Raw genomic sequence first — 13,227 nt, 5'->3', positions numbered from 1 at the left:
TTTGCAAAATAAGTTCAATGATCATACCCAATTCTTGCTAAAAGAAAACATGAGAATGAGATTAGAGAAGTAACTTTCTGCTTGGAGTTAGACACATTTTCAGAGAAAAAAATTCTAAATGCCTCTGGAACATATTTTCCAACCCACAAATATATTTAAATTTACAAAGACCTATTGTGGGAATTAATTTGGACTTTTTTTGGATGTATTCTTTTGAAAACTGCGTAGTAGCCAAGTACTATTCAACCAGTGTAAATTGACCTTGGTATTTTACATAGCATAGCCTCTGGATAGCTTTTTTCACTTGCCCAGATGGTGTTTGGCCTATGTATTTTAGTGGAATGGTTTATTTTCTCCTTGATAGGTTTCAAATGCACAAGAAAACATTATACCCGTCTATCTGCATTTGAGTAGAATACAAACTGACTAATAGATAAACATTCTGTGTGAAAGTAAATAGCCTTAAAGTATACTGCCTTCACATTCCATTGATCAGCTCAGTCAGCAAATTTTTCTGTATTGTCACTAATGTTCTAAATATTTTGGTGAGAAGCATGCCAGAAGTGTAGAGTATTTCCATTCGTGTCACACATAAGGTCATTATGAACTACCTCTTGAATTTCTATTGATCGTTCTACTGAAGTAGTTTCCTTCACTTCCTTTTTGTCCCTGTTGGAAATGTTATTGCAGTTGTGAAGAAGGGAATTAGGGGCTGTTAAGTGGACTGGCTCAAATCCCCTGGCCAGACAGCAAGAGACTTGGACTGGCTCATTACCTTACCTTCATTAGTAGTCTTCTCCAAATTCTTAGCAGTCAAAAAGTGTCCAAGACTATGAAGCCCCATTACTCAGTTGTACCATAACTGATTGTGCACGTTCACTTCTCAGGATGTGGTACCCCCACCCCCTCCCCAAGCTCTAGAAAAGATGGTCAGAAAAGAGCTCATTATTAGGCTAGTCCATAGAAGAGCTCATAATGCTGCCATGCAGAATCAAAGACTCACAGGACAGCACTACCTACCTAAAAGTCAGCATTATTTCCCCCAACAGATCTTCATTTCTTCAGCATGCCCAATTTCCTAAGAGATCAAATCCTAGAATTTGTGAGGCTAAATGAAATTCACACACAACTTCAGCTTCTGCCTAAGTACACGGATTTTTGGCCACTCATATCTCAAAGTAATTTTTAAGTCATTTAAAGCTAAAAGCCAATATGCATGACTTTATTTTCAGTTTTATAAATGAGTGTAAAACACAATAGTGCAGTCATATATTTGGCATTAACTCTTACTAGCCACGGAAATGTGGGTCAATACTGGATTTTCCAAAGTTGTCTAAGTAAGATTGGGTTTGTCAAAACTTGCCAGTTGCTTTCAAGTGAACACAGAATGTTGGCGGAGATGAAATGTGATGTCCAAAAGACTGAAAATAGGTCAGCACCGTGCAAAAGTAAACTTGTCAGTGAGATCAATATGAACCTACAGGTTAATGGGGATATTAGAATTTCCTTACAATAAGGGATATGTGCAGGGTAGAGCCAGAACACGACTGTAGTGTTTATTCACTTGTGAAAAGCAGAGGACGTACTTAAATATTATTTTTTGTATCCTTAATGAAAGGCACTGCTTTTTAATATGGAATATTTATGTGTAAGAACAGTTTTAATTGATAGAAAATCATAGTAAGTTAAATTCTGGTTCATTTGCTCAGTTTTTTGCAACAAGAAAAATAAGAAAAAAGGGGAGTAATGATCAAGCATCATAAAATTTCAGAAATATCAAGTCCTTCATTAGCTTTCTCTATGTTAAGTGTTTCAGAGAATTTGACATTGTGGATGAAATCAGTAAAAAAAAAAAAAATTTGAAGGAAAACAAAACAATAACAGAAAGACCTTTCTTAGGGCTTCTCATTGCATTTATTTAAAATTTTTAAAAATGTACATCACTTTTTGAATACATAAAATGCCAGTGCTTTGCAACAGTTTTGTTACTGCATCTCTCAACTAAAAAAAGGAAGGAAAAAAAAAAACCAGGAAAAATACATTCAAAAAGCCAGGCTATTCTGCTTATGCACGGGCAGTGGCTTTGGAAGGCTACAGCCTACACCGTGTCTGTTCAGAGGCATTGCCAAACATCAGTCACCTAGCAATGAAAAGTTGCACATAAAGCATTAAAGGATACAAAGAACAACTTGGTGGGGAGCAGATGAGGAATGGGAAATTGAGAAAAATGCCACATATGCTGTTGGGGTGAGGGTGGACTTCTGTGGAAGTGAGCATGAAGGCTGATGTTTTTTGGAAACTAGATTTATGGGAAAAGATAGAAGAAAACAAAGTAACATGTTTGGCAAGCTATATTTGTGTGTGTGTGTGTGTGTGTGTGTGTGTGTCTACTTCCAATTTTCTATTTGACTTTCCAAGAGAAATGCAACAAAACTGAGGTAGAAATGAATGTGGGAGCACTACAGCCCAGAAGATTTCAAAATGAGAAGCAAAATTGCACTGACAAGAGAGGAGTCAAGAAGGAGAGGGGACGTAGATATATTCTTTGCAGATATATAAGTTGGTTGGTTGTTTTCTGTATTTATTTGTTTGCTTGTTTGTTTTGGTTGCTATCTTCTGCATTCTGTCAAACAGCACGGCAAGCCTATAAGCTAGATTAGTGAATAGGATGACACCATTCCCAGCAGTTTCAGAGAGAACTTGCAAATCACCACCACCATTACCAGCTCTGCAGGAAAAGGCAGTCCTAGTTTTTAGGTACTGTGACTTTCAGGGTCCTAAACGGGTCTTGTGGCTGACTGTTCTAGACACTAACACAGACTGTATAAGTAGCTTTCCATTAACCAGTGTACCTTCTAAGAACATTTTCACTTCATTATCAAGGAGCAATGTACGAAGAACTCTTGCAGGTATTGATATAAAGAATTATTCTGCTCTGGTCAATTCCCCATAATTAGTGAAAGAACCTTTAAAAAAAAATCCTTCCATTTTTACTTTAAGTTGTAAATATTCAGTTGTATCACACTCAGTATTTTTCTGGATACATTCAAAGTAATTTTCCTTGCTATTTTCCAATTGTTGAGGTAAACATACATTTTAATATAAAGTAACATTGAAGCCTATCCCATTACTCTCAGCAGTACATAGTGCTTTCAACACATTCCTTTGAGGTACTGTACAAATCACAATCACTTTCCTGAGTTTTTGCAGACAAGAACATTAAAAGAAATGAACTGCAGAAATTAAGGTCCAGATTACCGTTACCCTGTTTTACCTGTTCTTAGCTTAATACTGCAGAACAGACAGGATTGAGGAATACTGTTGCTCTTAAAATGGCAAAAATCTGGTTTTCTGTCGAAACACAACCATTCATCTCTTTAGTCCAATAATGTTTGAAGTTAAAGCTCTTTATATTAGCACATGCCACCAATGTAATTGTGAGGCAAACAAAAAATAAAGCACCACTCCAGGCACTTGACAGCAACTAAATCTCGAGAACAGCAGAATGGAATCAACACACGAGGTTCATGTCCTTCTGAAATCAACACACTTGCACCTTGCTCCTTGGTGAGTGTTGTCTAGCTTGAACCGAACTGAGCATCAGCAGATGCTTTATGTCATCTGGGGCTTTCAAATCAGAAGCTCTCATTGGATGCATTTTTCCTCCAAATCTACCCTGACTCTAAAGATGCAACTTAATCGTCTTCTTCCCCAGTACCCTTTGCAATTCAAACACTACTGGAAAGGGGCTCTATACCCTATGTAGCAGGTTTTATGTGTGTGTGCCAACATTCATTACATTTTTTTTAAAGAAGTTATCACTGACTGCAACCAAACATTTTGTTCCATTCAACATACATATCAAGCTCTTTTTGAGATATGCTAGGCTGAATCTTGCAGAAAGCATTTTCAAAGTCTTGATATGTAACGGGTCTCAACTGGCTGGGCATAATGGCTGAAAGGTCTGTGGCTGGCATGGCATGGAGAGGGCCCACCGCTGCTTCCTGACACAAATGAGCCACGTCTAGTCCAGAAAAGCCTTCTGTGCGCTGGACGAGCAGTGCAAACTCCTTGTCATTGAGACAGTAATTGTGCTGTGAGAGCAGTTGTACTATTATCTGGTGCCTCGCTGTGCTGTCAGGAAGTGGGATTAAAAGTCGTTTCATGAAGTACCTCCGAAGAGATTCATCTATTTCTTCTGGTTTACTGGTGGCACAAATTACTACGATTTGGTCCTCAGCCGAAGTTAGTACAGTGTCCAGCTGCATCAGAAATTCGGTTCTCATCCGACTGACTGGACTGTGTTCCTCACTCACTTGAGAGGAGAGAAGCATGTCAATGTCACTGACAAAAATCACCGAGGGCTGGCGACACCTGGCCACAAGGAAAGAGGCGTGGATAATTTTCTCTGCTTCTCCTAACCACTTGGTGATAAGTCCAGAACCAGCAATTTTGAAAAACGTGGCCCCCAGCTGACTAGCTATGCATCTGCCCAATAATGTTTTGCCTGTTCCCCGAGGTCCAAATAAAAGGATGCTCCGAGGTAAGGCCGTCAGTCCACTGAATGCATCTGACCTCAACACTGGCCATAAAACCTCCTCTTTAATGACAGCCTTTACCAGGTCGAGACCAGCAATGTCATTCCAGTCCACTGGCGGTCCTTGGGTGATAATCTCGTTGGTTACCAGGTCAATGAGGTGCGTGTCAGTATTCTTCAGTTGCTCGTCCGCAGAGTGGTTGGATGAGGTAGCTGCACGGAGTCCAGGGCCTTGCATTGGATGAGAGAGGAGCTGCCTGTGCTCATCCCCATGCTCACTCATTACTGGTGAAGTGTACTTCCCGAAGGGTTCACTGGATCTCGATCCCAATGAATTTTTAGCAGTACTGTAGGAAGGAGGGGTCAGAGCCCTACTGGACTGGCTGCTGAATTTCCTTTGCTGTTCAGAGGACATTAGCTGCTTCGTTGGCTTAAATGCTAAGGATGATGTTTCAGCACTTCTGTCAAAGCCATTCCCCCGATTTGAGTTTGAAATGCTGTTGTCGGGCATTCTGTACATAGGACTCTGTGTAGATCTCTGTTGGCCATAGCTGTAATTTCCATAACTGGAGTCCATGTCTCCTTGCCCTGCCATATAGAAAGCTTTCCTTTTGAGAGAACTTGCCGAACTGTTTGTCAGAGCCGCGGGTGCGATAGGTGTCAAACCATGACCCTGGTAGGTGTAGCCAGGAACAGTGGTGGGGGGCAGGGGGGTGGGAGCAGGAATTCCTGAAGGCAGGTATGCTGAAGGAGGAGGGGGTGCACCCCCAGGGCTGTACCCAGATCCCACAGCAGTATGAGGAGGATAGCTAGCAGAGGGATAGCTATAACTGGAGAGGTTAGAAGTCCCATTGTAGCCTGGGACCAGGGCTGGTGGCGGTGGAGGAGGAGGTGGTGGCTGTAGGAGCCCAGAGCTATGCAAGGGAGAAGGATGAGGTGAAGGAAGTGCAGGTGCTGGCTGGCTGCTGTAAGTAGAATGCAAATATGAGCCGTTGTATCCTGGGGCATATTCCTGAGATGGGAGCCCTGTATGAAGACTAGGTACAGTGTGGCTTCCACAGGTACTACTTGAATAACTAGGCTCTGTCAGGTTGCTGGCCACCCCAGGAGAGCTCCCTATACTTGCAGAGACATCTGCTGGAGGGAGGGCTGAACTGACTCCAGCTTTGCTGGCAGTGATAACATCCGGAACACAGTTCATGGGATAAACAGCGTCTGAATTCAAGGAAGGCTGCCACGGTTCGCTTTCATTTTTCCGACCGTTCACTAGTCCTGATGGCGCATCAGAGTAGTTGCTGAGTACAGGTCGGTCCACGGGGCCTTCCAAAATGCCAGAATACTTCTCTGCATATTTTTTTAGTAGGTTGGATGCAGTCAGAGCAGATATGTCATCATTTGCCCAGGCATACTGGTAGGTGCGCTGCAGATGACCTCTGTAAGCTTCAACTTTGTGGGCAGGAGACCGAGTGGTGGAGGTGATGTCAAAGTGCTGTTCTGGCCACTGGGCATGCTCCGGCGTCCACTGCATCTTCAAGCCTAAAGATTTGGGGGGGAAAAAGTTAATTTACTTAGATACTCATCAGAACCGTTAAAGCTTTTTCCCCCAACTTCTTTTGTTACCTATTATTTTCCGCCAACGATAGTGACATTATAAAGGATTTCCACAGTTTATAATACCTGTTATGGTCTCTACAATGCATACACTTTAAAAGGGACTGAATTTCAACCCTGTATAAAAAGTAAACAATTTAAATGAAAACCCTGTATAACATTTCAACCCTGTATAAAAAGTAAACAATTTAAATGAAAACTTTCAACCCTGTATAAAAGTAATTTATACCCTGTATAAAAAGTAAACAATTTAAATGAAAACTCTGTAGGAGACCTACATTTTTTTTCATTTTTAAGTAATAAGTAAATTTATTTCTGCTAAGCCTATCAAGTTACTTGCTACACACACACACAGAAACACATATGTATGTACATACACATTCCTGTCAAGTTAGAATTCAATCACAAGTTCTTACAATAAAATATGCATACATTTTAAATATCTAGCACGTGAGAGTATTAACATGTGCGATATCCAGCTATCCTGTCTCTTCACATCACAGTTTCTGTTTTATATTTTAACCAATATAAAAATGAGACACAGCTGACAGATCACATCTAGGACACCTCTCTTATTTGGTACTGAACACCTAGTTAGCACAGTATAATGCTCCCTGCGCAGAACAATATGACACAGACATAGCAGGTCATTCCATAATCCAACTCTCATCTAAAGTGGTCCACGACAGTTTCAAATCTGCTTCGTGGAGTGCAGCAAAGCAATCTCCCAGGCAGCGCTCCATCGCTTTCATCGCACAAAGCCTACAACTCGGTATGAATTACAACTGGCTCCTTTCTGCCTCTCAGTCCTGTTGTTGAAACTCTGAAAAAAAAAAACAAGCATCACTTGTCTGTCGGTCTTCTAGCTAGCATTCTCCCTTCTTCTGTTATCATCTTTCCCTCTGCCTTACAGCCTTCAAGGTACTGAGGGGCGGGGGGGAAAATATATATATATGAATGAAGGGGGGGAGCAGGTAAAAGGGAAGATAAGAACAGAGAATCTGGATTCTAACCCTTTACATTTATGGAAAGCAGTGTGTGGCATAAACTCGAAGAGTATAACTAGAAAATGAGATGCTATGTGTAACTCTATCATCTGCTAGATTACAAACGGAAGCAAGGTGACTATGTAGCAAACTATACAAGAGTATTTTCTCATTATGAAGCAGTCAGAATGAGAGAATCATTTGAATTTTACAGTTTAAAGAGAGACCTTAGACATTGCCTTATTTCCCTCATTAGGGAACCAGTACCCAAAGGGATTTATAATGTACCCTCGAGGACTCACATATAGTTAGTTACAGAAGAGCACTGGAACCCTGTTCTATTTCCCAATGCTGGTTCGTCCTATTCTAATCTCTGCTTGATTGGAACACTTCCTATTCTGATACAGCTGTATTAAGCAGGCCTCCTTAATCTCCTTTGTATTATGGTAAGTGAATTTTGCAAACTCTCTTGTGCCCTCTGGCAGAGATTCCTTGATAAGAAGGAGTTCTGGTCTAAATGAAGCATCTGTGGCATCAGCTCCCTTCTGAATTACTGCAGTCTATTTTGACAGCTCCTACCCGCTTCTGCTTTCCTCCTCCAACCCCTTTAGCTCTTCATTGCCTGACTTTGGCTCCTGACATGGCCGGCTTTGACTTACTGAGCTAAACTGAACGTATCACAGAGTTTGGTAACAGAATGGCATGTTGATTCCCTTCTGACTCCCTCTTCCTTGCTTGCAAAACCACTGTACCAGACTCTGGAAGTTAATTAGCAGGATGATGCTGTGCTAATTGTGTTAATTTACAAGGTTTCAGTCAAAGAGAATCATGCCAGGGCCGGCACTGCTGTCATGCTTCTGACTTAATGATTAAGAAATACTGAAAACAAGGTGGGAAAGATTGCAGTAATTACATAATAAATGAATAAAGCAACAGGATTCATTTGCAAATATATTTTACTGTAGTTGTACTCATTTGCATTTGGATTTTTAAAAAGGATCCATGTAGATATTCATTGGCAAATCACCATCTCAATTAAATTAACTCTGAATGCTGCACTGTATAACTTAATCAAGCTCCATATATATATATATATATATATATATATATATCTTTTTGAGTAAAAATACTAAACACCTTACTTCTCCTGTATATGCAACAGATTCTTCACTTTCCTTTCCTTCACCTCCCCACAAATCTTCATGTTTCTCTTTTAAAACTACTTAAAAAAATAATCTCTTCAATTGGAAAGAACATATTATAAAATCCTGATGAAGTGCAGCTTGCATCATTTCATGCAGAGGAACTGTGGGGGGCCTTCTAGGAAGAACTAAAGTGATATTCTTAATTGTTTCTGCTTTCTCAATCATTACTTTTTAAGGGGGAGAAAAACACACCGCAAAAATGGGTGAAATGACCGAGACCACACTTAAAGGGGAAAAGATGCAATTTTAATGAAGCAGCATTTCAGGAATCATACTTTCATTAAATTCAACTGGAAATTATTAAGAGCAAATCACCAGGAACCAATCGCAAGTAATCAGTATCTAAATTCTTCTAGTGTCATGGGATTTACTTCAAGCCTTATAAAAAGGAGAGAATATTAATGGGACTGTAATGTAGAACTGTCTAAAAGACCTACAGATTCATTAGTCCTGTAAATTATTTCCAGGGAATTTCTATTAGGATTTTTTTTTCTTTAAAAGATTATCAAAATACAGAGTTGAGAAAATAAGAAAACACGTATGCTATGAGTAGGAATTTGATTAGATGGATACAGAAGAAACATGAATAAATGTCTTAAAAAAAAGGTCTCAGAAAATAATTTAGGAGTCACAGACAATGGAATTTACCACAAACACAACACAACACTCACCTCCCCCCCCATAAAAGGGTCTGGCTTCCTTTCAGTTAGCTGAGCTAAGCCATTGGTGGCATAAGTTAACAAACATACATGACAAACATGATTTTTTTAAAAAATTGCCCCTTGAAAAAATGAAACCGCTTTAGCTTTAGGGTAATTATTTTAAAAAACAACCAAAAAGGGCAACTTTCACCTTTATTGGATTAAAATTTTTCTTGTAGATTAATCATTTGTAAAATACATGCAACAAATGATTTTAGTAAGTTATAATCACTGTAAAAGACAGGAATATATAATAAAGTTTAAATAAAATAGGTTGGCCATTTTCACTGCATAGAGAAATGCATAGTTTAACTGCATAAACTCTAGCAAAAATAATTAAATTTCATAAGATTTGTTTCATCTGAAATTAAATAAAGGTTCTATCAAAATTATCTGTTTGGGGCTTCCCTGGTGGTGCGGTGGTTGAGAATCCGTCTGCCAATACAGGGGACATGGGTTTGAGCCCTGGTCCCAGAAGATCCCACATGCCACGGAGCAACTAAGCCTGTGCACCACAACTGTTGAGCCTGTGCCCTAGAGCCCACGTGCACAAATACTGAAGCCTGCGCGCCTAGAGCCCACACACCAAAAGAGAAGCCACCACAATGAGAAGTCCGTGCACCACAATGAAGAGTAGGCCCCGCTCACTGCAACTAGAGAAAGCCCACGTGCAGCAATGAAGACCCAACGCAGCCAAAAACAAACAAACAAACAAATAAATAAATAAATTTATATATTTTTAAAGTTATCTATTTGGAACAATTACTGGATACACCATTGCCTTTTGATTCTCATTCTATTTTTGGATATGCTTACCAAGATAATTGAAAGTTTATTTATTGATGCATACTAAATAACAACCTAAGCAGGGCTGCAAAATTTAAGATTAAGCTTTCATTAAATAACCTTAAGGGGACAGAATTATTCACATCCCCTGAAACATGAGTATTTATCCAGTGCTTTAAAATCATTAATAGTATTTGAAAGTATAAATTAATAGTTAAACCATAAGCTACTTCCTAATATTAGTAGGAACTGAAGAAGCCTGTGTTCAGGAGAGTGTTCTGGTCTTAGGAGGACAAAGAGCTTTTTCACCAGTTTCTTGAATTGTAATACTAATTGGAAATAGAACTAAACTTGTTGTCATTGTTATTATTATTGTTCTATTTATTTGTGGCGATATTTCTGATGTGAAATGTAAGCAAAATGTGGAGCCAAATGTTCTTTGAACAAAATATCGTGCTCCCTAGATAACAGCAGCACATGCATGTCACTTAACTTGGCACCCAAATAATAAGATGGGTTTTAAAAACAGTTCTTATATGGTTTCTCTTTGGAACATGAAGAGAAAAACCTCAGAAACAATACTATTTTAACATTATTAGAAACATGACTCCAGAACAATAACTCCCACTGATGTTTAGAAACAGCTTAAATATTAGGTACAATAAAAATTCAGAAAACAGTAGAAAGTAAGAAAAATAGTTCCTCAAGATAATTGAAGAATTGTTCCAAAACATCAATTTTCATTTTTGAAAGGATTAGAAAATTCTTAATACAGCTGGCAAATTTCACAATGCAATGTGTTTATTTTTAAAATATATAATTTAATAGAAAACTGCTTTTAAGATACTTTAACATAAGTGTGCACAAGGATGACATACTACAGTAAAAACCCTGAGTATTTTATTGTTATAGGATGAATTTTTGTATATATAAATGAACAAGTCTATATTTCCCATGAAACTGGACAGTTTGGATAACATTTTTCATTCTTATCATTACTGACCATTTTATAACTTAGGTTTTTTTTTGTTTTTTTTTTTTTGCGGTACGCGGGCCTCTCACTGTCGTGGCCTCTCCCGTTGCGGAGCACAGGCTCCGTAAGCGCAGGCTCAGCGGCCATGGCTCACGGGCCCAGCCGCTCCGCGGCATGTGGGATCTTCCCGGACCGGGGCACAAACCCGTGTCCCCTGCATTGGCAGGCGGACTCTCAACCACTGCGCCACCAGGGAAGCCCTAACTTAGGTTTAATTACTAAACAGTTGCTGCCTCATTGCTCTACTTCTTCCATTTAACTCTTTAACTATTTTGAAGCAAAACTACTGTGGCATTCTTCAAAGTTCTGTCACAGCTTCAAAATGATAAAGACACTGTTATATAGAAAAATGAAGGACATAGAAACGACTTTCAGAATCGGAGGAAATTGGGAATAAAAGACTAGGTCTTCTAGAATCGATTTTTAGCACACATTCATGGTAATATTAATCTAAGACACTCACTACTGCACCCCCCCACCCCAACACAGGTATGCTATTCAGAAGTTCATGAGGTCTATAAAAGCGGCTCTCTTCTACAAGGTTCCCATAGGGTAATTCTGGCTGTTAGGGACTCTGCTTTCATTTGTAGGTTTTCTCAAACTTCCTAAGGGCAGAGACCTGAGGCAAACACCTGCAGGCATGGCCGGCTTGCTCTAGGAAAGCTGCACAGTGCTCACACAGGCCTGCACGACATCACTACACCTATTACACTCCTTTGGATATTTTTTTTAAAATTGAACACCATATTTACCAAGATTCTCTCTAGAAAAAATCACGACTGGGGTAAATGCAATAAAGTAATTATAATAGTTTACTTACTGCCCCCTCAGCCTAATAATGCAACAGATTCATCATCTCCTAGGTAGGAAATGGCAAAACTAACACATAGAACATTCAAAATTTCAAGTAGAGAGTAGCAAATTCATTGGCTAAAAAATAAGAGTCTTCTGAGAGAGGGCCTACAAACTTCCTGATACTGAAAACTGGCCCTATACAATAACTACTTACCTTTATGCTTCAAGGGGAGTGATGACCAACCAAAATGTTTCAGCAGACTAAGCAGCATTCTCCTTTTGTGTACTGACCCTCGTAAGCCAAGAGGCCAACCCAGCAGTATCTAGTATTACCTGTTCTAATCTATTTGATCTGAAATCTTCCTTAGTCCATTTCCCAATAATTCCTAGCCTAAAATGTGATGTCATATTTAAAAGTAGTATCAGGGGAAAAGTGAGGGGAAGAAGCACAGAAATTATATATTCTCCTTAACCTATTTAAATAGGTTCCATCTTCAGAACACCAAAATGAAAAGTCCTGTATAAGCTGAATATGATATAGGGACTGTTAATCTTAATTAGTCAACAAATTGAGGGCCTGCTGTGTGTAAAGCCTGTGGTTCAATGCTAAGAAATTACATCAAGGGAATCTGTTTACCAGACAATGAAACTTTTCCAGCTCCTGTGTTCTTTATAATTTCACATTCTAAATTCCCTTAGACTCTTTGATTTTAGAGATTAAGGGAACTTTCAAATGACCTAGTCCCCAATCCAGACAGCCTCAGTTACAGGTTTAGTACTTCACTTATCATAGTATACTGTGGGGTCGAGCACTATTTTGTCTAACACAGTGTTTTGTTTGGAGGCATTACTAGATGGTTGGGATAGAAAGGGACTGGAGAAAACATAAAGAAGATCCTAGAATTTTGTTTGAAGAGTGAATAACCCATGCTTGAGGTTCAGACCACTGGCCCTGATCCATGCCATCATTTATTTGTTCTAATCCTGGTGAAATCACATAAGCATATCATACTCACTTTTTTCAGCCATAAAATATTGACAATAATGGTATCATATACCTTACTCGATTGTTATTAAGGTTACCTAAAGCAGTAATATTTGTGAAAATATTTTCCAACTGTAACCTGCTACACAAATATTTCTTCTTATGCTTTTATTTTGAAAAAGCCAGAGATGCATTAAACACAAAACAAAACTGACTGGACAGAAAAAGAACTAAAATCACTCCTAGAATTTATAAATCACTTTTTCTTCAACCTCTGGACAGCTACTGAAAAGGAAATTTTCCAGTGGGAATGTTGGTTATAAGAAAGGTATAGAAATTCTTTCATACTCAGCAAAACACAGAGCATGATCTCCTTAATCAAAAAGCTGTCAAAAATTCAAAATATTTTTATGCTATTTATTCTTAATGGTATTTGTGAGTCAACATTGTAGAGACCACAGCTAAGAAACAATAGAGGTTTAAAACCAGTTAAGGATGATCTGAAAACCCAGTCTCAAAATAAGATATTCTAATTATACAGTAATACTGTCAAAGATTTTTCTCGTTAAATCACACTTTCACACCTCA

General features: G+C 38.9%; 1 protein-coding gene and 1 long non-coding RNA gene across 3 annotated transcripts in view; one reads left to right on the top strand and one right to left on the bottom strand.

Annotated features, from left to right (window-relative positions):
* The window catches only part of LOC132521803 (uncharacterized), a 147,688-nt gene that overhangs the window by 57,639 nt on the left and 76,822 nt on the right, over positions 1-13,227 (top strand). The gene's annotated exons all lie outside the window — the stretch shown is intronic.
* The window catches only part of FIGN (fidgetin, microtubule severing factor), a 117,002-nt gene continuing 105,672 nt past the window's right edge, over positions 1,898-13,227 (bottom strand). For both annotated transcript variants that reach the window (XM_060151473.1, XM_060151474.1), the window contains one exon: positions 1,898-6,073. In XM_060151473.1, the coding sequence (XP_060007456.1) occupies positions 3,819-6,073 (2,255 nt within the window). In that variant the 3' untranslated portion in view covers positions 1,898-3,818. The remainder of the gene's footprint in view (positions 6,074-13,227) is intronic.

This window comes from Lagenorhynchus albirostris, chromosome 6, assembly GCF_949774975.1.
Source record: "Lagenorhynchus albirostris chromosome 6, mLagAlb1.1, whole genome shotgun sequence".
NCBI lineage: Eukaryota > Metazoa > Chordata > Mammalia > Artiodactyla > Delphinidae > Lagenorhynchus > Lagenorhynchus albirostris.
The sequence above is the reverse complement of the archived record's forward strand: the minus strand, read 5'-3'. Positions and strand labels throughout refer to the sequence as shown.